The following is a 25,760-nucleotide window of genomic DNA, read 5'->3' as shown; positions in this document are numbered from 1 at the left end:
GACTTACCTGTACCCCTTTCATCCAAGCAGATTTGGGCACCAGCTAAATACTTATTGAGTTCAGTAAGAGGCTTGTTACCAGTCCTTTACCATTTCCTCTTTTCTCCTGTTTCCCCTTGCTAAGATTCAGCACCACTAATGCAGCACATCTCCCTTTCTTGTTTTACCTGTGACAGAATTCATACAGATTGAGTAACTCTCTATTCACTCTTCACATGGACACCTTCTCCTTTGGACACTATCCCATATATGATGATTTGCCTCCTTGTTATATTTAATTCTGCAAGTTCCATATTGCATCAGAAAATCTTCCAGGATGATATTTGCCTGGGAATATATAGCCTTAGAAAAAATATTGATTAGAAGACTTTTGTAGCTTTTGCTAGGACACATTAAATTCTCTGCCATGATGGAGAAAAGCCTCATTCAGGTCTCACTCAGGTCTAGAGATCTGCTGCAGATAGCTGTGGTAGATTATTTGAGTTTGTTTTTTCCCTTAGTTGTTATCTCAAGCAGAGAAGGATTTCAAAAGTACTTCCAGGTCAAGGAGCACAGGGCCAGGCTGTACAAGGGAAATACACAACTTGCCTGGTGTCCTGCACTGCAAATCCACAGCTCCCACCCCCTCTATATTTTTCTCTGGCCAGAGAAAAATCAGGTATATCAGGTATATGGCTCAAATTTAGAATTGGGCCTAAGAATTTATATTTTAAAATAATGAGCTTGAAATAACAACCTGGTCTAAATTTTGTAAAATTACCCTTATTTTTAGACATAGCAAATCAAAATCACAGACCTTAAACCCCTCCCACATGGAATATTGTGCATTCCTATTCCCTCTGACCAGCCACCCCCTCAGCAGCACACCCTCCCCCAGGTGCTGGGGACAGCTTCAGACCTGCTTTCTGCTGCATGCTCTTGATTGACTGCTCCTATTTCTCCAAGCAATGACCCCTGCTCATCATAATAGCAAATAAAACCTTGCTGAAAATACGATGCTTGGAATTCTTCTCTTTCCAGAATTACTGGGAGGGAAATAGATGTCTCTCAAGTGCAGAATCATATGCACAATGGTCTCTTAACAGTTGCTTGGAGGTCTTTTCCATTTTCACATAAATCTTTTTTATGTTGTACTCCCACCAACTAGTCATTTTATTTTTGGCTTCACTACAGTAAACTTAATTTAACATTACGTCTTTTTGGTAGTTGTTGGTGTGCTTTTATGACTAATGAGTTTTAGACAGGATATTCATAAAAACAGAACAAAAGCATCTATAATGAGCATACCATAAAGACAGGCCTATTTTTCCTCAGAATAATTGTATGCCTGAGCACAAAAGATTGCAAAAGTTGCACATTAGGCTACAAAATCACAGTGGAAGGTCAGTCTCAAAAACTTAAATTGAGATCTCTAAGCATCAAATGAATTCTAAGATAGAATAATAACACAGAATGTCTGTTCAAGCATGCAGCTATTTAACTCACACACCTTCTACCTTGATTATCCTATATACTTACATGCTGTGGGAAACCTACATGCTGGTCATGGCATTCTACTGTTTACTTGTACTGTTAGTCAGGTTTGTTGGCTTGGCTGGTTTTTGAGGGTTGTTTTCTTTCTTGTTGTTAATATCAATTGCAGCTTTTAATGACAGTGTACTTCAGGTACTGGACTGTAGAATATTTATTGGCTCCAAGAGAGTAGAATTGACATAAAAGTTTCAGAGGCACCTTCAGCTTGCATGGTTTAATGTTTTAGTAGTTTAGTAGACATGCATTCAAAAAGGGATTCAAAGAAAAACGTGTGATAATCAACAAGATCTAACCATGATCAACAAGAGCTGGGGATTCCTTCTAGCTCTGCACATACAAGAACAGGATGGAGAAATGCAAAGAAAGAGTTTTGATGGAAATAAAACTAAACTAAACCTTTCTCTGTCACACTGTAGAAAAACTCATAATCTCCTGGTTAGGAGAAAGGGTATTCTCAAATAGAGGAATAATACTGCTCCTACCTTCCACTTATTGAAAAGGTTACAAGGAGTTAGAATATGACAATGACATAGGAGTTATACAATTTTTTATGCAGCCCTGTTTACATACAAATTGTGAAAAAGCCCTGGTTTCTCAACCGTAGCAGAAATCAGTCCAGCTGGAAAGCTACAGCTCCTACCCTCCATTTAGCCAGTAAATAACTCAAATACTTCTTTAATAGCCAGATCCCAAGCCATTGTTTCATCCACAGTTTTAATTTTCAACAGTTCCACTCTGTTTCTCAAAGCTTTATCCTATTTTTTCCACATATACATAGTCACACCCCATCAAACAGCATCCATCAAATCCTCCCAATATATATCATGGGCTTGGTAGTGGTGGATGAACCTCTGCTGTGGACTGTGACTTCAGCTAACAGCTCAATGAAAGCTCTGACTGTTTTAACCTATTGAGTTCCAGTTGTATTTAGTAGCTTCCTGGTTGTCAACGAAGCAACTGCTCATCGGTCATGTGTGAATAAAATCTGGGATTTCTGCCCAGGACTGCCTCTCACAGCAATCTAACAACTAGCAAAGTATGGGTGGGGAGAAAAAAAAAAAGAATCAATTATTGGGCATATTTCTGGTAGCATCTGGAATACCTGAAGACAAACTGAACAGTCATGGACTTAAGCCTTAAGCAAAATGATGCAGTCAGGTCACATTAGTGCTCTGATGGTGCATCACTGGAATAAAACGGAATGGTGACACTGCTTATAAGGCAAGAACACATCATGGTAGAGATCTCCACATACAGACTCAATTCTGTAATTTCACAGGGAAATGTTCCTGAAGTAACTACTCATCTTATTGAAAGAAATATCCCTTACCTGACTACTAGTAAAAATGTAAGATAATTCTGCTCTCTATATTTGCAGATGTTCTGGCATGGCCTCTAAGGAAACTGATACTTGAGCAGAATTGTTCCTTACAAGTGAATGCAGTCTTACTGCATTTTGACAAATTCCACAACCAATTGTTCTACTCTGAAAGACCAATGTCAAAATTATGTATGACTCCATTTACCTGTAAATGCTTACAAACATTGCTCAAGACAATTGCATCTTGGGAAGTCCTTTTATAGGTCTAGCAAATACTCTTCTGCAAAGTGTAACTCATACTATTTAAATTATCAAGAGTTAAAATAGTGTATAAGAAAGCCTATATCCTTATTACTATCTTAAGTGTTCTGCCTTGTTTGGCAAGCAAGAATACATGTTTGTCACCTTGTCTTTCAGTTTGGAAAAACATGCATCTATTGGTTATTGTGACAGCTGGGAAATATAAGTGTTCAACTCATTTAACTAATAAGTTAGTGTATGCACAATCAATACTTATTTTCTCTTACTATCAAAAGCCTGAATATAAACTGCTTAGCTGCATGTTTTCCAAAAGCATATAAATGGAAGGATGGATGCACCAATTGCATTAGCATGAATTAAAATTAAAATATGCACTGAATGTGAGGGAAAAAAATCAGTGTGTTCATTCAACTCCTCCCCAGCAACACTACATAAAATCAAATATGTAATTTCTACATCCAACAGCATATATGCCCCCAAAAATGTTAAATATTTTCTTGATAATTTAGCTTAGTGAAACTAAATTCTGCTAACTTTTTTTCTTCCGTAGAAAGAATTTACTTTGTTCACCAGATTCCAGACTGACACTGTGGAAGCCTTAATCCCATACTCTATAAACCACACACATCACACTTCCAAGTCACAATTAAAATGTTGGTTTGGAAAACAGAGAACACAAAGCAAATTATTTCCTGCACATGATGGATTTCCTGCACCATTCAGCATGTGCTAATTACTGAAAAGGAGATAATTACATAAATTCTGTTGTTTAAAGTGCAGGAACATCCCTTATCACTGCACAACCCTTCAAGACTATTTTATAACAGAGATCGATGAAATAGTGCTTCAAATGGAGAGGTTAGCATCAGAGAGCTTACACAGCAGAACTTCCCTTCACTAGTCTACAGCTTTCCAAAACTGTATCAGTGTCTTTAGCTGCTGGTTTATACTACACTAAAACCAGACAGAATGTAAACCAAATATTAATGCATCCTAAGGAAGCATGAACTCTTAATTAGAGTGTGACCCTGGCTATTTCTCTGCTGTTTCATAGCATTTAGGGTGATGATCTTTGATCCTACTTGGTCATTTGCAGGTAAGCCAAGATGTTTTCTACTTGTGCAGCTGCTGACTGCAATTCAACTCTGCCTCACAAAAAATACAGCTACAGTTCACACCTCCATCCCATGATTTCTTCAGAAAGGTCCATTCAGAGAAACAAACAAAGCCCTCTAACACTCTACCCTCAGAGATTTGCCATCATTTCTTGTCAAAACTGGGTTTCATAGTTCGAGTTCTCTGGTAACTGCAGCAACACAATTTCTGCATGTGCGTTCTGCTGCCTTCAGCCATAAAAAGACACAGTGAATGAATTTACCTCAACTGCCAAAAGACTGTGTAGACATGACCTTGATACAACTCCTTCCTGATTCTTAAGTTAGGCCTATGAACAGTACTCACCACAAGTACTGTACATAGTACATAGAAGGCTATGGCACATTTCCAAAGCAAAATGGAATGTGCCGCTTTTTGAATTAATGTAGTGGGGTTTATAGATGATTTCCATACTTCCTCCAGCTTATTCAGTCCCCAGCATTCCTATATTTTACCTTATAACCTTGTGGGGGTTTTTATACAATCCTTTTTCCATATGTTGTACTTTTTGCTATTGCACTTCATCATCAACTGCATTATTTTCAATACATCTTAAGAAAATTAAAATTAGAGTAATTCACATAAAATTTCCAGAAAAATTTCACATTTACTGTATAAAGCTCACCTAGAAGTCCATTAGTCTGTCTGGTATGATTGCAGCTCACAGAATGGATGCAAGCTGAGTGAAAGTCTAAGCCACTCCAGGAGCTGGTGTACTGGAAGCTATGAACTGTAAAAATTATGTCAGCCCAAGAACTAGACTGGAGCCTTCTAGCAGATATTTCATTTAATTGCATTTCAAAACAAATAAACAATCTCCCATTTTGTGTTTGTTTCTTGGCCCATGATAGTTCTAGTCACACCACCAAATCAAAGAAGGCAAAGGCTGGGACTGGGAGAATGAAGAAATTGCCATGGAGGTAGGAGAAGAGGTTTGAGACCATGTAAGGAACCTGAAGGTGCACAGGTCCATGGGACTTGATGAGAGGAATCCACAGGCCCTGAGGGAACTGGTGGATGAAATGAGCCAACAGCAGTGTGGTGCCAGCTAGGGTTAAACCATGACCCATCTCTTTGTATATCTTTGTAGGAAGCCACAGTTTGATTCTGTTCAAACCCACAACAGTCACAAAGTCAGTTACAGATACCTCCACAAGATAATTCAACCTTATTCTCATAGAATTCTCACAAAGAACTATGATTTTAACAGTATGGATTGCCTGGAGATACCCATATTTCATCTTTGATTTTTTTTTTTTTCCTTAAATCAGGTGTGCTTAATGCTCTGATGACACTGAGGTGGGAATGATGAGCTATAAATGTGCAGTATCTGTTCTTCCACAGATGAGGACAACAATGGATAAATGAAAAGAAATCATAGAACACTTTTTACTATTTGAAGTATTAAAAATTCCTATAAATGTATTTTATCTTTGCTTTCATGTATTTTCATAGTCACTAAATGATAAGTGGTAGCATGGGACTACCTGTGCTTTAAATTTAAAGTGCATGCTCAGTTCCAGTACATGCAGTTAGCACTCCAGTTTCCATTTTCAGCACATTTTAAAAGATGTGAACTGGTTGAAGAAAACCCACACCATAATGATCTGAAGTAACATCAAGAACAAGTAAAACCCTGAGACTTCTCTCAGCTCAGAAAAGGGAGTCAGAGTTCTAAATATTCTATTCCACCCCAGTGCAACTGTGCTGAAGTAGACAGACCAGGAGATATGACCCTCCATCATCCCAAATAACTTGTGTGAGATCAACTTAGTCTTGCTCTCAATGCCTTAATCAAAGGCCCAGCACCTAAAATTTCCCATTTAGATGAAGCTCTTACAACATGAAGACTTCCCTCTTACCTTCCACAGGTGACTGCAAAACCTCCAAGAACAGTCTGAAGTTGTTGGCTAAAACATGCAACCCCACTGCTTTCATAATTTCTGTACCACATATGCATGTATGTATATTTCCATTTATTAATATATCTCCCTCCGGCATCATTTAAAGGCTCTAGAAATCCTTTCTGCTCTGCTGTTTTTGTTGTCTGTATACTAATAAACAACACCTTCATAGAAGTAAATGTCCACATAAAAAGAGCATATTTATATTGACTCAAAGGGACTTCCTGTATCAGGTGGCTTTCAATATCATATTAGTTTACTAAGTGGGGTTTGTATCTCTAAGAATTTCAACTTGTGAAATTCAGTTTAAAATAGATTTTTCTTAGACAGGATTAACATGAGGGTTCTTGTGAACACTGGTGTGTCTTTCAGGCTTGAAATAAAGCAGTGATCTTACTGCTGTTTATTTTTTCATTCAACTGGCACAACCATATTGTCACTGAACTCTTGTGCTTGGGCAGCTTTGATATTGTAGCTGATTGAGCTGGGAAAGATCCTCCATGGGCCTCACATCCATCTCATTCTTCAAGCTTTTATTCCAGAAACTGAGATGGTAAAGATTTATGGTTTTATTCTTTTGGACTTGAAACCAGCAGTAGATTGTATATTTGAGATACACAATCTGAAGAAACTTTGAGTTTGTTGGTGGTTCCACCTCAAGAAACTAAATTATACTTTCTAGCTTTGTAGCAGATTAAAAATATATTACCAATCTCAGACATAGCACAGCTTGGGCACAAAATTCCAGTGACAATTTCAAGGGAAATATAATATGTACTTAATCATCGAGGCAGCTTTACTGAGTTCTACTGATTTTTGATTAAGCAAAACAGACAGACAAACACAACAAACATTGTTCTTCCAATCAGAGGCCTCTACCTGAAATCAGTGTTTCTGTATTAAACTGGATTTAAAAGGCCCTTATCAAGAGAAAATTCTTATTTCATTAAAAACCCACTGTGCTTATGTTTCACATTGTACTTCAAATTCTTGCCATTTAAATCACAGGCACTTTGAAGACATAGAAGGGCTGTTACTGTGATTTTTTCCCATAATCATTGTTCCTTTTGCTTCTAATATAACATCCATTGTAAATACACTCAGTGGGTCGATTTTGATCTCATTTATAAAGTCCACTTAACCTTTCCAGGTTCCAGGAAAAGTGTTTTGTTTTTTAGTAATGATGCAGGAACATTTCTTAACAAAGCTTCAAGGAGAGGGGTTTTTAAAAATTATTTAATTAAGGTTTTACACAGGATAAACATCATTATCAATGACAGCCTGCCCAATCACTATACTTTGTGCATTAAGGATCAAGAGTTTGAATGTTAGTCCTAGAATCCATTGGAATATGTGAAAACCTACAGATGTTCCTTTTTCATTTGCATGGAAAACACTATGAAAGCTTGATTTCCAGGAGTCATATAAGTCAATGATCTCATAAGGTTTCCATGTCCATCAAGGTAATTTTTTTTCTGTCTGTACTATTCAGGAACAATAAATATCCCACTTCTGTATGTCAGAAATGCACTAAAGGTGATCTTCACCTTGATTGTGAAAATCAGTTTCCTATATTGTGAAAACCTGTAAAACACTCTTCACATAGTCGCAGAATCTCACCTGCACTATATGGTTTTTTGCCACAAAAAACGTTTTTTTTGCCACATACCTTCTTTTTGTTGGTGGAACAAATGTAGAAATTGTCAATAACAGTGGCAATCCCAGGCTGTAGATTCAACTTTGTGTATAATGTCCCAAAATCTGAAGACCTGAAAGAAATCAAACATCTGTAAGAGATCTCTTCTAAAGGCTTCAGCATTGAAACTCTGCAAAGGAAATCCCTCTCTGTGCAACAGCTGTCCATTTTCAGTGCTCCTCTGCCATCTTTTTGTTCTTTTCAATGCTCATTAGCCACTAAAATAAATCCACTATTATGAAGGAAACTAGGTTCTAGGTTTGAAAAAAACTGGCTAGTTCTGTCTGTACTTTGAATTTCTCTGCAGTGCTAGTTTATTTTTATCTGTGTAGTGACAGAAGCCTGACATATACACCTTTCCATCATTACTCACAAGGTGGAAAAAAAGAGCTATGAAGAGCACAGGCTCATTGGCAAGTACTAACTGCACCTCCTCAGCTATGCAGAAAAAGAAGAGTTGACTTCAGAGCTTGCTGTTGCATAAGAGAAGAATTTGGCCCGAGATCTGGAAGACTCACATTAGACCTCAAGCAGAATTAGTACTGGATAAAGGTATCCCATCCACTCCTCCAGCTCTTTTTCAGAAGATCACTGAATTTTGAATTAAGAAAAGGAAAGTCAGTATTTGGCCATCAGTATGTCACACAGATGTCTCCATGAGTATTTCAAATGTGGGCACTGTGCAGAATTTGTTCCATATTTCTGAAAAGCTATCAGTGAAAAATGGCATCCATGCTCTGCAGTTTTATTGCCAAATTCAATTATAAAAAGAACAGACAAGTAAAATGTTAATATAAAGAAAAGTTAGAGAAATTTAAAGCAAGTCACACCCAAATTTAAATCACTTTGGATGAAACCTTGCTTGTTCTGTTTAGGAACAAGTTGTACCATATGCCCTCTCCATATTTACAGTTATTCATTTTGCATTTGGAAAGGGACTCTGACATATCTAAGGCACTTGTCCCTTCTTCACCAAGGAGCACTCCCTAGGACAGAGAGTTGGTGTGAGGACTCCTACTCTATACACCCTTTTCTCTCCCTGGAATAACAAATAGGGCTGAAGGTACCCTGCCCTAAGTCTTCATCATTCAAACAATCGGGAGCACTCAAAAGCTCTCATGGGCAAGAGAACCAAGACAAGACTGTCCCTCCCAGTGTGACACTGCACTGCCTGTGCAGTGATTTCTGCCCTACAGCCCCTTTCTACCATGTTCATTGTTCCCCAGCAGGCTCTGCTGCCCCATGCTCCTCACCCAGGGCAGTCACTGCTGAAGTTTGTGGGAGCATAACTGAGTACGAGAGAGAACAGTGAAGAACCAAATCCCTGGCTGAGTGTGTACACGTTGAGAACGAGGCCACTGCCTGAGGTATCCTCCAAGCCATGTGAGGTAGGTTATTCCCTGAAGGGCTAGTGCCCACAGAAGGCCACCATGAGCATCCCACCTATGTCCCAGTGCCACTCAGAATGTCACTGAAGTTGGCGGGTATTGTTGTATGAAGCCAGAGGTGCCTTCTGTGTTTTCACCAATCCAGCCTTCCACAAGATACAGGAACTTTCAGGTGCTGTCATGGAGCAGCTTTCTATTGCTTTGGCATCACCAAGCACAGTGGGCAGACAGTGATAAGCCTGGAACAGGTCCTAATGAATACCTAGAAAGGTTAATGTTTACCTTGTTTTCCTTCCTTCTCCACCAGTTAAAAAAACTCAACTGGTCATAAGACTATGACACTCAGGCCATCCTCCAGCCTAAAGCTGAGAGTTTAACCATTTTATAGCATTATCTGAATAGATTTGATCTGGGATTTTTTCCCCCACAATGTTGCTTTCTCGGCAGATATACAGCAATGCATTAGAGAATTAACTGAATCATAGCAATTCAATTTTGACAAATAAATATGTAGATATCAAACACACACAACTGCAGTGTACAACTGGGTGTTCAGCACAGAACTAATTAAAATTCTAAGGGGAATAGTATGGACAGTGCTAAAGCTAATTTGCCAGTGCTATTTGACAGAAATAAATTAACGCAAAGACTTAAAATATCAACTTCAGACAGATGTACTGAAACCATGCAGAACAAGTATGTATAATGGAAACATAACCTAGTCTATTCTCTTTAAGGGAAGAATATCAGGTCAGTGGCTAGCCCAGTAATAACATCCTGAAATAATTCTCTGAACCTTAAAGATGATTCAATTTACTTTGAAGAGGCAGTTCCAGGATTAATACAATGGGACCACTGGAGAGTGGCATCATGCGAGGGACACACCATGGCAACTCTGTCAATGTGTGAAAAGAGTACAGGCAGGAAGCCCAAAAAAGATAAGTTCCAAGATATAAAAAGTTCCAGTCCAAAACTTTCCCTTCTAATTCTCATGACTTATAGAGAGCAATGCAAACAACGAATGAGGTTTTAACAAGATGAGAAAACTAAGATAACTATGGTATTTTCAGACAAATGTAATAAAACTATACCATCAATTTTTTTTTCAGGTAAAAAAAATTAGCAATCTCAAGGGAAAAAAAAAATCCAGTTCCAGTCTGAGAAAATAGGCAACTGTATCTCCCAAAACGTACACCATGCCTAAGCAGGAAGACCATGATTGGAAGAAGATCTGTGGATCTATGGAATCAGAATGTATTCTGACTTCCAAATCTTTTTTGCTATAGCCCAGACTTGAGAGAGCCCGGGAATGTCAGCTATTCTTTGAGACATGCATGCACAAGAGGACATAGTTCAAGGACACCATTCAAGGGAGGCACTATGCAAAATAATTGCTTTTCCAAATCTGCTATAATCCAGAGAGAACAGGTCACCTCGACTTTTTCATTTAAGATATAACTTCGAAGTTCCTGACTCTGCACATATAAAGAACTAACATTTTGTAGCATGCAGCTAGAACAGAGTATCCTTTAATTGCACTATTGAGTTACACACAGTTGGAGAGGATGAATTCTACGATCCCAGTGCATGCCTATTTCAATATATATTTCAATATATATTTAAATATATATTCATATTTGTACAAAATTAAGGAGAGAAGGAGCCCTTTACGGTTTTCCAGTCTTTGTGAGATCTCTTTTTTTTCTATTAGGAACCCAGCTCATGGAGTGTTTAGGAGATGGAAAAACCCCACATGAGTAATCTGCTTTTATCAGGATAAACATATTCTCTTTCCTCCCTTAAATCATGAAAAGATATTTCAAGTTATAATGGAAAGAGGAGACACATGTACTTTATGAGAAGAGTAAAACTTCCTTCTATACCACAGTTTATTTGAAGTGGCAGCAAAACAGCAGATCTCCACAAACCGGAGCAAGAAGTGTACAGACTGCCTTTGTCTGTAGAAGGGTCTGATCTGCAGTTCTAAGTGATCTGGACGCAGTTAATTAGAATTTTGGCTTTATGTAACACATAGCAGGGGAAACAGCAAGCTATACTCAGGCTGCTTCCTGTTGCTATGTATCTACTGTGCACTACAGGCTACAGATTACAAGAATGTTTCTTCATTTGAAAGCAAAATTCAGTGGAAGATTCACAGGATACACATCTTCCAGTACTCAGGTGACAGCACCATTGGATGGTGGGACAACATGATTACTCACATACTGATGCAGACATCACACAACCTGAACCTGACAGTTAGTGGTTTTTTTTGAAGTCATGTACATGTTTCTGCTTTAATATGTGCTAATATTTTTTTTTTTTCTTTTGTGGAAAAACTCAGTTCTCACTGTAAGAACAGCATGTTCAGATAAGAGGCCTCAAAATCATTCAATGATATTACAGCATAGACATAATTAGGTCTTTTTAGCTTAATATTGTGAGCTCAAAAAAAATAGTTGGGAAAGCGCCCAAGTGGTAAAGAAATGTACCCTAATGAAATAAAACTCCCAAAGCCCCTAAGCTCTGTGCAAATTTAGGTCTCATCCTCAAAAATGTAACTTTTTTAGATTTGAGGTAAAATAAATCTATGTCTAACATAATTTGGAACTGTACCTAAACATTGGATCTGGATATCTTCCAACAGAAATTTTGAGAAAGAAGAAGAAATTTAGCAGATACCAAAAGAGACATGAATCAAACGCTTGCCTTTCAGAACTTCACTATCATTATAAAGCTCTCCCCTGGTGACTCACACCTATGATTCAACATTGCTCATTGTTAGTGGTTTTCCAGGTTATATTTACAAGTAGGTATTTAAAAATATATAAGAAAAATTAAAAATTAATAAAGTAAGATATTAATGAAGATTCTTAGACATGAAAATTGCATTACCAAATCAAATGTAATACTCAAAGAACACATCAACAGCAAAAAAATGCTTCCTTTTTTTTTTTTTTTTTTTTTAATTAATTGAAGAGACACACTGGAAAGAAAATGGTTGGAACATTTAACACACATGTTCATCAGATTTCCTCTACTTTTTATTCTTGAAGACTAACTCAAGATCTGTTCTAGTCAAATGAGTCATATTGTACAAGCTCCATTAACTTAAAATCCTGGAAGACAACAATGAAGAGATTTCAAATTACTCTTGGACTACTTAAGTGGTGAAACTAAAAGAAAAGTCTTTGAAAGAAAAGAATACAGAAGATCTGCAGGTTTAGATAATTGGGAAATTGCTGAAAAAAATTCAGTTGAGATGCACATTAAAGAATCAAGAGTGGATCCGTACATAAAACCCACTCGACTGCTTCCCACTTAATTTTGTCCAGACTCTATTGCAAATGTCATCTTCCCACCTTCCCCTCCTTTCAGTCAGCAGAATAGTCCAAGATTTACAGCATGAACTTTCAAAATGCAGGAGAAATTATTTTAGGTTCTTGCTCTGTGACAGACTTACATCTAACAGTAGGATTTCCTTTGTGCTCTGGTCTCTCACCTGAATAATAGAGACACTGTCGACTATACCTCAAATGACTGTAAGGAAAATAGATAATACAGCAGAGTAATGAAGATCTGGCTGATAGAGTATGTAAAACAGATACATCAGAGGTTCCAGCAAGAAATATCAGGACAATCCCAATGAAAAGGAAGAAACCGGAGGAATATCATTAAAGAAGTGGAAAACTAACTCATCATCTTCACTTAAACAGCACAGAAGCCTTCAAAGGTTTTTACACGTCCAGTGTGGAAACTGCAGAGGCTTTGGTTAGCCTCATAAAATCCTTTTAAACAAAACCAAAAACCTCAAAACCCCCAAAGCCTTTCTATAGAGAACAAACACATTGTAACATTGAATTCCAACACCCAACTCACATATTGAGGAATTCATGCAGATGAAAGTTTCTTCAAAGACTGTAGAAGAGTAGGACTCCTAGCAATCCAATTAACACCCAGCAATCCAATTAACAGATTATTAATCAGCCATCAGCTTTGCTGGAGTACGTTTTGGAAATACCTTTCTCTCTACTTTCTAGAAAATTGAGCCTTTTGGAAATTACACATTTTTTGTCTCAAAACTAAAAATATAGAAATGCTTCGTCCTTAATTCAGTTTTACACTAAAGAATTAATGGTGTAGGCTAGAGGTAATATGTAAATATTTTAGTAACTTCATATTTAGGCAACAGAGGGTTTACCTTCTTTTTCCAAAACCACTAGAGATTAATATGTCCTGTTTTCACTTATCAATTATTTATATCATATATTAATCACATATCTGATAACATAGATTTTTTTTAGAGCTGTTGGTAATACCAACTGCCTTTGTAGTTGAAATTACCTGTTCTGTAATGCTCTGCTGTGTACAGGACATGGCGCAAGCTTGTATTTATACAGCTATAGAGACTCCTTCCAATAATTACAGGTATTAATGTCCATATATATTTGATTGTAAATTGCTGACCTAAAAAATTCCACAGGGAAAAAAAAAAAAAAAAGAGAGAGAGAACCCAAAAGACTGTATTTGCATCAAGTGAAGACTCACGGAGGATCATAAACATCACATATTCTAGAACTGGGCTTTTATTCAAAGCATTAAACATATCCAGTTCAACCAGCCACAATGGAAGGAAAACCAGTCCTCTGTAGCCAACAATAAAAGCCAGGATTACCATGGCAGGTGACTTTAGAAAGTCAGATCTCTCTTCAGGATAGGCATGCCAGGCTACAATCTTCTACCCTGATGTTGCAATTACCTTTGAAAAAAGTGTTTTGAGTCCACGTTTTCCAGGAACTATCCTGTCTCAGAGCTGTCTGGACCCAATGCTTCGTACAAGTACAGCAACCACTCACATTTTCTTATGAGAGAACATGGACGGTGGTAAACAGAGCTCTTTGGACAGATGGGGGTGTTACTTGATGGAGATATGTGAATTATACAATATGTATTTATGTACTGTATCTTCTGTCATGCATTTGTCAGGTACCGGTTTTGGTTAATTTCTTCATCTGCACAATGCCCACACTCACATGCTCAAACTCCAGTAGTTAGCAGCATTGTGTCTTTACTATCTACTACATATCTTTCTGTGCTGTATTTAAACATTCCTGCTCTGCATATCTCACTGTATACCATTGCAGTTATCTTTTGCAGCCCTTCATTAGTCCTTCAATATACCACAAACATCCTGCTCATTAGCCTATAATCACTCTGCTTATCAGTTACATTTTCAAGCTCCTCATTACTTTGCTGCACAGCTGCAACAATTAGCTTTTATATTCTCCAGGCTGACAAAACATCACATTAGCTTCTATTAGCTGCAGCCATCTCCTGTCCTCTCAGAAAGTGTTACTTTAGGTTAGACACCTATTCTGAAACTACTGCCTTGGTGCATTAATTCCATCACCAGCACACAGCACTTGCTGACAGTATGTCTTGGAAGGCACAGCCTATATCCATGCTTGCAGTACACAGATACTTGTGATGAATCCACTCAACCATAAAACAAGCAGTGTCACAGTGACAAAGCAGACAAGACACCGCCAGCAAGACAGGATTATGTCTTACTTTTGCAAAAACTAAAAGGTCTGGGTTATTTCTTCCTTAGCTTTGCAGCCATGGAAGAGCTGGGGCATGCGCTGGATCATGCTGTCCTCAAGGGGCACAGGGGTACCTTGAGGTGCTTGGGGGCAAATTAAAAATTCCCCCACAATCATTCAATCCCAGTAATTTGTTCCTTTTAAAAACAAACTTATTGAAATTCACAGGCAAATTAACTCTTTTGAAGTCTTGCTTTTGGATCATTTCAGTAATGCTGTTTACAGTTCCTTCCCACAAACAGCTCCAGTGACTTACATGACGGAGTGAAAAACAAAAATGAAATTGTGGGAAATATGGAAATATCAATTTCTTACCACACTTTCTTCACTAGATTTAACGTATTGTGTAACTAACAGTGAGTATGCAGGCATTTCTCATAAGAAACAGCCCTGTGTAGGTTCAGTTTCAGCAGCTGCAAGTCCAGTGCTGAATTAGCAAGGAATGGATTGTATTATGGAGCATTTGGGAGGTTTGCTATTTAGAGACTTAACTATTCCATTAACTATTCAATTATTACCTACAAAACAAATTAATACTTCCTACATAAAACTAGCTTCCTTTCACCTATTTAGACAACCATCTCTGGTTAAAAAAAGGTTGGGTTTAGTTTTGGTGGGTTATTTTTTGTTTGTTTTTATTTTTTAGTTTAGGAAAAAGAAGTCTTTGTTGCTAAAATGCAGATTTCCAAAATTATGCTTACTAACTATATTGCCAGAAGTGGAAACATACATATATCACTTCCAGTATGATTTCTCTTTTACGAGTGTTGTGAAAGGAAATGAGTAATTACAAAGGAATTATTTCTTATCTCACATATTTGTGTTCTTTGGGGAAAGGAGATGGTTCAAGAATAATTTCTTGAGGTTTGCAAGGAACATTAAAATTTTCCACCATGGAAAAATGCTAGGCATTTCCCATAGCCCAGGCTTTTAATTTAAACCACTAAACGCAGCTGAAACATTTCTGAAACAACTTTATTCTCAGTCAGGCAGCTTCTTGGAAGGCAAGGAACATGTTGGGATATATGAGAGAATTTGGCCTTGTGCTTTCTGACCAGAACAGCAAATTTTCTTGTAATCACTGGATAGAACTGGTTGGAATAGGAGCATTTACGGAATTAAAAAAGAACTGATAATAATTTAATAAATTGCATATGTACATTCACATGCAATTATCTATTCCTCTAGCAATGGGCTCTGCCAACTATAACAGTGTTCTACTCACTCTTCAGTAAGCAGAACTCTTCTTTAACTCCAATTGTAACAGTTTTAGCTTTTGCTGCTGATGTGCTGACCTCCATTTTATGATTGCTGTGGGGGAGGTGAGAGAGAAAATGAACTATATGGCCAGGTGTAGCACTTTATAAAAAGGTAAATGAAGTCAATGTTTTGTCAGTAATTTGACTGTGGTATTCTGCACCTGAAGCCAAATGCTTGGCAAAACTAAGGGAGTAAATGGACATTTTTAAAACAAGTAGAAATCCTAAACAAGTAAATACAGAAAAATAGATCCTGGAAATGTATCAGAGACCCACAGTTGCCTGTTGTGAGTTTTCTGGAATGCTTCTCTGAAACTGCAAATACACATCCGGGATGGAGGCTGGACAGTGCTCAGATGCAGCTCAAGTTCATCCAAGATGTCAGTTCCCATGTTCCCAGTGTCAAAGGAGTGATAATTTCAAGCTATTAAAATTGCATCAGGACAAAACCTTTACAACAATTTTTAAAGAAATGTTTTGAGTCCCTCTTCTTTAAAAACAGTCCATGTCAAAACAATCATCCGTCTCACCCATGTCTGCCCACAAACAAGATTGCCATGATGTGTCTGAATCATGAGAACATTCAGATGGTTAAACAAAATCAGGTTTTCCTAACAGGTTTAAAATCACTGAATGTCTGAGCTGACATCATGCAGAACACAATGCAGAACACGATGGGAAGCCTGCAGGTAGGAATGGGAGGAGGCACATGTCAGGATGCTGCAGCAACCAGGGACACCAGGGAATTCAGATACTCACAACAAAGGTTTGTTTCTGTTATTTGCTAATGACCCCAATCATAATCTCCTAACAGCCTTCTACAGTTGCTGAAGGGGATTTGTTTATTTATTTATTTATTTTGTTTAGAGCTTTCAGCAGCCCAATTTCCCTTACAATTTCCCTTACATTCTCCTGTAACTGCAGTGACACCTGTGGAGGGCTGAGCCCATCAGCTGTAGTTTGGCCTGCTGTTGAACTTGGCAAGCCAGCAGCACATAAAGCCCCAGCAGATGTTTCTGCTTTAATAGCAGCTCTTTCAAACCCTTGGCCAGACATAAATCCAAAATAGATCCAGAAAAGAGACAAACAGTGCCACCATCATGGCCCTTAAAATTAGGAGGCAGAACTAGCCTTTTCTGCAGGACTCTGAGAGACCATTAGCAGCAGAAGGTGTCGGGAAGTGTTCTCATAAATTATGCTGACAGGTTAAGAGGGCCAGCCACAGCAAATGCAGCACATTTTGCACTGTGTCATGGTTTGCTAGGAAACAGAATCCTAAGACAAATACACACATTTACACAGGAGTTTCCAAACTAAGATCACGCTTCATAGCAACAAGTACAGGAAACAGCCAATTTTATGGTCATTAACACCTCCACATGGATCTATGGTGCTTCCACATCATGTGAATGAACATTCCAAAAATAAAACAGTAAGGCAATGAGCCTTGGTAGAAGACATCTTCTGAATACATGCCTTGCTGGATCTATTTCCTTAAAAGAAAGCTGCACTAAGAGTGTACTTACAGCTGCCACTGTGCTTTATGGGAGAGGAGGTTGATACATATCAGGGTGACATGCTAATACATCCATTCACTTGGTGATGACTAACTGCCCCAACAGAAGCCTGGTCCACTGTAAATTACTGACATGTAATTTCAAATGCAAGTTGAAACAACCCGCACAGAATAAGATTAGTTCTCAGCATTCAAAATAACTCAAAGCGCTGAAGGAGCTGAAAACTTCAATCACATTCTTGTCTGACATTAAAGGAAACTAGGAAGAGAAAAAAGTGACCCAGTGTCTAAAAAGGAGTACTTTTGTAGGAATGAAGGGTATTACCTGTTCTCCTGCTTTCCCTATCACCTACTACTCAAGCTCAAATGGAGCTGCCAGTAGCAGATGCAGCTCTGAGGCTGTTGAGGTGTCTGGGCTTTCTCACTGAGGCTGGGACAGCAGGGCATGGGCTCCTTCCTTGCACAAGCCTTGTGGTGGCTGAAGTTCACCAAGAGAGCAGCTTCAGATGGAGGCCGGCAAATTTCACAGTATCCAAGAAGATGAGAAAGAGATCCATGATGATAGCAGCAAGTTTACAGATAATACAAAACTGTGAGGAGTGGCTGATATATCAGCAATACATCTTGTGGAGATAGAGGCAAATGGGAATCTCATAAAGCTCAGCAAAGTGAGGTACAAAGTACTACACCTGGGAAGAAACAGCCCCATGCACCAATATGTACTGGAGGCCGACAGGCTGGAAGGCAGCTTGGCAGAAAATGCCCTGGAGGTCCTGGTGGGCATCAAATCAAACCTAAGCCAAGAAAGTGCCATTGCAGCAAAGGCAGCCAACAGTGTCTCGAGGTGAATCAGGAAGAGCATTTCCAGCAGGCCGAGGGAGGTGAATCCTTCCCACTCAGCACTGCTGAGATACAGCTGCAGTAATGTGGCCCCTCAGAATGAGAGGCACAGACATATGGAGTACACCCAGCAAAGAGCCACAAGATGATCAGAGACTGAAGCACCTATCACAAAGGGCAAGGCTGAGAGAACTGGGGCTGCTCAGCCTGGAGAAGGCTCAGGGGAGACCTTATCAATGTATATAAATAATGGATGTGAGTGTGTAAAGATGAAGCCAGACTCTTCTTGGCAGTGCTCAGTGACAAGCCAAGAGGCAACGGACACAAACTGAAATACATTAAACGCCATTTAAACATAAGAATTTTTTTTTTTTTTTTTTACCATAGAGTGGCTGAACAGTGGAACAGGCTGCCCAGGGAACTTGTGTTATCTCTATCCTTGGAGATACTCAAAAGTCAGCTGGACAAGATCACTGTAGATCACTGTGCTTTGATCAAGGGGGTTGGATTCAATGATGTCAAAGAGCTCCCTTCCAACATCACTCTACTTGTGATTCTGCAGTTACTGAAAGTTAAATTACATAATTTGACTTTCTTGAAGATACTGTGCATCAAAAGTAATTATCCATAGACAACCAACACAGTTAAAGCATCACCAAGTCATAGAAGGAACTTCACTGCATATTTGCTAGGGAATCCACAACTTCACAAATGTAAACCAAAAGCTTTGTTTTTTTTTTTTAAGTTCAGCAGAACTGAATTCTGCTTGGAATGTGCTTGTTCCAAAGAAGTTCCTAACTGGCAGCACTGTGGATTAAGCCAACAAAAGAAACCTTCATGTTTACTGATAAGAAAAGTGCTTACAACACAGAGCCTGCATAATCTTTGGATGTGAAGTCTGAAATTACAGTTGTATCCCAAACTCTACATTTGAAGTGGCACAAAAGCATTTTATCTAAATGTCATTTTGCAGTCATATAGCTCAGTCTTATTCAACTGCCCAAAGCAGTCAAGCTAAAATAAAGAGGAAAAAAAAAATAGACTTGCCCAAGGAAAGCTTTTTTTATCCTTTTCTGCTGTTGTTGGTTCCACTCTAAACCCCTGCTTTGGGTAATTTACCCTATGAAAGCTTTGGCAAACCTTTTGGTATATGCGGTGATGCCTCCAGTTCACAGGGAAAGTTCAGCATGACACAACTACTCTACAAATAAATGCATAGATTCCAAATTCTAGCCACTAGTCCCACCAGACATGTTTTATTAAATACCTCTTACACATGACTTGGAAACCAGCTTGATCTTACACCAGTAAATTAAAACCCAACATGCCAGCGTTTGGGAAGAGACCAAGATACATTTGCTGTTCTTATTTCCAAATCATTTCCACTCCAGGGCAGTTTTTTCAAAGAAATCCAGATTCCAGATTTCACTGAGGAAAACAACAGCAAGGTGGTCAGAAGGAGTCACTCAATGCCTACAGCCCTACATTTGTGGAATATCCCATGGAAAACCACAGAGTGCCATCTTCTTCTCATAAAATCATCAAATCATTTAATTTGGAAAGGACCTCTAAGAATATCAACCAATGAACCATTAACCCAGCACTGCCAAATTCACCACACATGACACATTTACATATATAAATATGTATAAATTTAAATGTAATATAAATATGTGTAAATTTATATGTAAATGTATCTTGTATGCAGACTGGATCAGACTGGATCTCCAGGTATGAATTGTTTTCTTTTTACTGAGACAAACTCTCATTATCATCATATATATATATATATATATATATATATATATATATATCTTAAACACACATATAATTCCTTGATTGCTGAATCACCTGAAGTGCTTTATCATACAGGCATTTTATATATTTTTTTATTTTTAATATTCTTGATAATAACAATGCGATATTCAAGTCACAATTTTTATTTCTATATATTACTTAGTATGTAAAGGGAATTTCTTTCTTCCAGAGCCATCTGTCTAACTTTAGACTGTGTCCTACTATTTAAGTGGGAGACTGGCTGTATTTAATATTACCATTTATTAACCCATCTCTAACATCTAACCCTGTAGAAAAAGTGCTACAGAAAATTTAGGGAAATGAAAGATAGTGACACCACAGGGCATGCTAAAAAAATGCCAAAATCTTTCAGCATATTGAAAGACAAAAATTACCTAACTTCTGAGCGTGTATTTGCCAAATGAATCACCAGTGAATGCAATAATTGAAATAATTTTTTAATGTCTGTAAATTACCATCCAAGAATTATCAACACTAAAACATGATAATTCTTAAATTAAATTTAGCCATCTTGCTTCTTTTAATTACTTAAATGTGTTCAGTACACATTTAATTTTAGTTACTTAAAAAGTTCAGACACTTTAACATAATAGATTTTTTTCTATTTCTAATTTTCAGAAGTAATAAACTGCGGGATAGGTTCTCCTACAGGAGACAATCATATTTCCAGGTCGTAATGGTTGTTCATCATTAGCTACTATGCCAAGGATACCAAAATGGATATCATGCACATATATTTTCCAAGATACACTTTTGTCACGTTCTGATCTCTTTTCTTTATTAAGAATTTGCTAGTAAAACTGATTGATAGGTAGTCTTATTGTACAAGGAGGATGTGTCATTCAACTCTTTGACCTTGTCTTCACACTAACACTCAAGTGTCTTTGAAATCTGTTTACTTCAGAATTTACAAAAGCATTAAAGACAGGATGTCAGCACATCTTAAGTTTGAAAAGATTTTATAATAATAATAAATGAGTTTGGACAGTAGGGTTATCTGTAATGTACTTTAAGAAAGAGAGACAAATTTCATTCTTCCACTTTATAGTTAAAGACAAGTAAAACCATTCTTAAACTATTCTGTGGTTTTTTTATTGGTTTCGTTTTGTTTTTTTGGACTGAGAACATTATTTTTTGAGACCAAGATAGGCCATATTATATGAGATTAAGACAAATGCAAAATACTTCCCAGAAACAGTTACAGAATCTAAAATGCTTTTTCTTACCTCTTACTGAGCAAGCTCTGGGCAAGTTTGAGAAGCAGGCTCAAACCTGGTTTGCTCTTTCATCATGATGTACAATGCAGAGAACTGAATTTTCCCCTCTGTCACTAACATGGAGCCAGCATTCCCACTCTTCAGAGTCACAAAAAGAAGTGTGATGAAGGATGGAAATATTTTAAAGTGGTAACGCTTTCCTTTCTTCATTAGCATTATTACATTAAAGAATTACATACGGCAATATTTTTTTTTTGTGGTTCCTAAATATTTGCATTGCTGCATAACTGTCTCAGAAGGAAAAGTGATCTTTTGTTCCAATTTAGAGCAGAGTGCTAATGATGCCAAAGTTGTGGCTTCGACCCCTGTATGGGCGATTCACTTCAAAGCTGAACTTGATGATCCTTTTGGCCCCTTTCCAAGTCAGAATATTCTGGGTGTGAATATAGTTGTACTCTCTTTATTTGCCTGCTTGGAAATTCATCTCTTCTACTGCATGAGATTAGTAAGAATAACACAAAATATGATAATCAGATGACCCATCAAATCCCACAGAAACTGTCCTCCATACCAGTACTGTGTCTTCAGGAACTGACTAATCTAGCATAACAAGGAACAGTCACATCACGTCCCTGTTTGCATTGGCCACATATGGGCTATCAGCAGCTATGTGTGGATAGCATTTTGATTAGCACTTAAAGTTGATAATTGTTTCCTTTGTTATCATTTATGGATCTGTCTCAGATTCTCCTAATATTTTGCATATTTTACATAGATAAATAAATATGCATCCAAAACAACTGAGCTTCAGATGCTTCATATTCCCTCAAATATTACAAAAAGTCAGAGAAATTTTGGATTTGTCTCAATAAAGCATTTAAATCTAACAAACTTATACTTGTAGCCTCTAAGACACTAAAGGATATAAATGTGAAGGGTATTACCATACAATCAAAGAAAGTGGTAAATAATTATAAAAAGAAGTAAAATAAGAAGTAGCTTTGAGTCACTTATTCTGTTAAAAATGCAAATTATAAGTAAGGGGTATTAGCTGATGATTGATAAGAAACTTCAAGTGATCCCAAACCTTTAAGTTATTCATGCTGGTATTCAAAATGTAATTACTTTCAAACCACACAGTAGAGTTGGATAAATGGAACAAATACTTTAGAAGTAATCCATGAGTCATGCCTACTTATTATTATGAGGTTTGGATTACTTTTCATTTCAGCTCAGTGGCTTTACTAAATAACAACAATAAGTAACACCACATTCAGACTCTCACATCTTTACACACATACTGTCAAGTATAAAAGTAAAGAAAATGAGAACATTTATGTTATATGTTCAATGAAATGTCTTAAAGAAAATACAGATTGGGTTATGCATATGGTAGATTTTCCAGGCTTTAGTTTTATGCTTTGCAGTTGTCTCTTCAAATCTTTAGGTACAGATTTGAGGAAAAAAAAATATACCTTATCTTTTTTAGTAAATGTGTCAAAAGGCAGAGAAGAATGTGGGAGGGAATTAGTTCTGCTGTTCCTCAATCCCTCGAGCAGCAGATACACAAAGGCAGAGAATAATGAAATAGGAAGAGAGAGGCATCTTCCATGCCTTGTAGTGAATAAGCAACACTGCAAGGCATACAATTACTAGAGATGTATGTGACTTCATCATTAGAGGACCTAATATTTTGAGGAGGGAAACATGATTTGTTATCCTCTGCTGCCCACCCTACCCCTACTTGTTACTTCCCTCAAGCTTCTCCCCCACCACTTCAAAGTCTATGAGCAGGAAAGCAAAATTTGCCTTTGGAGATGGCTGACCTTTAGTAACTGCATTTCCAATTATTATCAGAGCACTAATTGCACATACAATCTTTCTACCTATCTTTTTCTTTGCCTTCTTCAAGACAATAGCATTGTTTTTTGCTACTTTTTCTTCCCATTTCATTCTTATCTCTTGGTAGTGATTACACAAGACTCAGTGTGTAGCACAGAAAGGAGAGAGAAGTGCATTAGTCCTTACTTTGAAAACTGGACATGCTAGGCACAGATTTAATCTAAATTGCCAGAACAGCATCACTAAGAGCACTGATAGCAATATCAGGCATCCTTGGACAAAGTCGAGAAGCCCTATTTGCATTTGCCTTGGAATTTTCTATTATCTTCTCTTTTAGCCTAAGAACACTTGGTGTCAATTTACTGTTCCTGTCTCAGAAAAGAGAAGACAAATTCCTTAAATATCAGGTATAATTTCTGCAGGCAACTGGTTCCAAAAATGTTAAATAAGGGGCTCTCTGTCAGAATATTTCAAATATCACTACACACTGCCACTTGAAAACAACACACCTGCAATGCAGTTCCACAGCTCAGCTGCAAAGCACTGGCCCATGGGCTTGCAGACCTCACTTGCCACTCTCACCACCCTAGTTTCCATCATAACTGAAAAAAGGTGAAACTGAGACTGGTGAGACAATTTGCATTTCCTGAAAAGGGTAACTATTCTGGAAAGATGTATACAAGAAGGGAAGAGATATTAGGAGCCAGAAAACAGTTCATCCTTTAAGACCCCCTTTAAAAAGGCACATACCTAAGTAAATCACTTGGAATCAAGCTGTGATTTCTATGTATATGAACACTAAATTCATCATAGTACACTAGTATATCACAGAACACTGTTATTATGTTATCCAGACAAATTACTTTTTGCAAGGTATCAACAACAGTTGCTTCAGAATATTTGTAAAGTAATTCTTGACCTGTATCTTGTTTGGGATAAAATGAAATGTTTCCTTATGCCCTGGCAGAGGTCAGGTAAATTTAGTTTTGCCTGATCAACTTGAGACTTGGAAAACCAGAGTTCTGCCTTTAGAATCTGTGATTATAAATTCTGACTGCCATCCTCAAGAGTTCTGTAATGCATAGTTAAAATCTATTGATTTGGAAAATCCTTTTGCCGTTTGCTGAAGTCTATTTGTAGAAGATGAACAAAAGACATGTCTAGACAGGACTGAAATAAACCAATTCTCAAATATGAGCTAATACTCACAGAAAACAATATTCTGTTGCTTGACTCAAGCAGAACAAGAGATGCAATTAGGCATGTGGCTTCTTTGATGTCCTATGTCCCAGAACAAGACTTGGCTCCCTAGCCTGCTGCCATATGCTTCCCGTTTGAAACCAAACTCAACTACAATCTCAAACACACTCAAATACAGAGAAGACTTCTGAGGGAAAATTAACTGCCACAATCATCCTTTCTGGGTTGCACCTTCACTGATTCCATGATGGTATTGGCTTGTCAGTTGATCCTCACTGTAGGAGTACTGTCCATCAAATTGCATCCACAGAACAAAACAACGCCAGCTCCTAACCTCAGAATAAACACGTGCAGACAGAAGCAGAGGACCTATACTAGTCTGCTCCTAGAGAACAACAGTCAGTTTAGAAAAAGAGTGATACGAAAAATGGAATTGGGTCTACATGCCATGAAGAACATGGTAACAATTCCTATCAGGGCTGATTCTGTTTATTTGCCACAATGAGACTCCCAAACACACCCCAGAGCTTGGAAGAACAGCTAATGAGAGCTGCTCTTCTCAGTTGTGGAGGTTTTTTACAGGAGCTTCTGGTCACCTTGTGCTCACGAGGAAAACCACTTGATCATCCAGAGACAAGTAAATATTCCAGCATTATCCTTCCATTTCTCTGCCACTATCCCTGCTGGTACAGAACAACAATACTTTCTAACTTAACACTTCATTCTTTAAAGAGTCCTTCATAATTTAAATGTTAATTTCCTACTGCCCTTCACTACAGAAAAGCATTTAGAAATACATGATTTCATCTCGAAATCTGCTTATCCAAGTGGTTAAAAATAATTTCAACTGAGAACATGTTCCCATCCAAAGCAAAAGTTATTTCCATAATTAAAAAGTACTGTTTCTCGTCCCCAACTTGAGACCATCTCAACAGAAGTGTGCAGGGGAAGAAGTTCAAGAGGTTTTTTTTGTTCACTTCATGAACCACTCGTAACAGAACTTTGTACTCTTGAACAAGTATCTCAATTATTCTTTGTGTACTGCATATGCCTTCAATAATGCTCTCTTTCCTAAGCACCCCCCAGACACACTGCTCCTCTCTTTGGAACTCATAGTGACTGAACAGAAGTATAAGAGGTAATTTGACTGAACAGAACCATAAAACAAATATGATCTCTGCTGCATGGAGATGCAGAACAATCACCA

The 25,760-nt window shown here is 37.7% G+C and overlaps 1 protein-coding gene across 1 annotated transcript in view; it reads right to left on the bottom strand.

Annotated features, from left to right (window-relative positions):
* Positions 1-25,760, bottom strand: part of SORCS2 (sortilin related VPS10 domain containing receptor 2) — a 526,356-nt gene that overhangs the window by 218,307 nt on the left and 282,289 nt on the right. Inside the window, exon 3 of the mRNA XM_053940374.1 lies at positions 7,844-7,943. Within this exon, the coding sequence (XP_053796349.1) occupies positions 7,844-7,943 (100 nt within the window). The remainder of the gene's footprint in view (positions 1-7,843; positions 7,944-25,760) is intronic.

The sequence above is a fragment of the Vidua chalybeata genome, chromosome 4 (genome assembly GCF_026979565.1).
Source record: "Vidua chalybeata isolate OUT-0048 chromosome 4, bVidCha1 merged haplotype, whole genome shotgun sequence".
In the NCBI taxonomy this organism is placed as follows: Eukaryota; Metazoa; Chordata; class Aves; order Passeriformes; family Viduidae; genus Vidua; species Vidua chalybeata.
The sequence above is the reverse complement of the archived record's forward strand: the minus strand, read 5'-3'. Positions and strand labels throughout refer to the sequence as shown.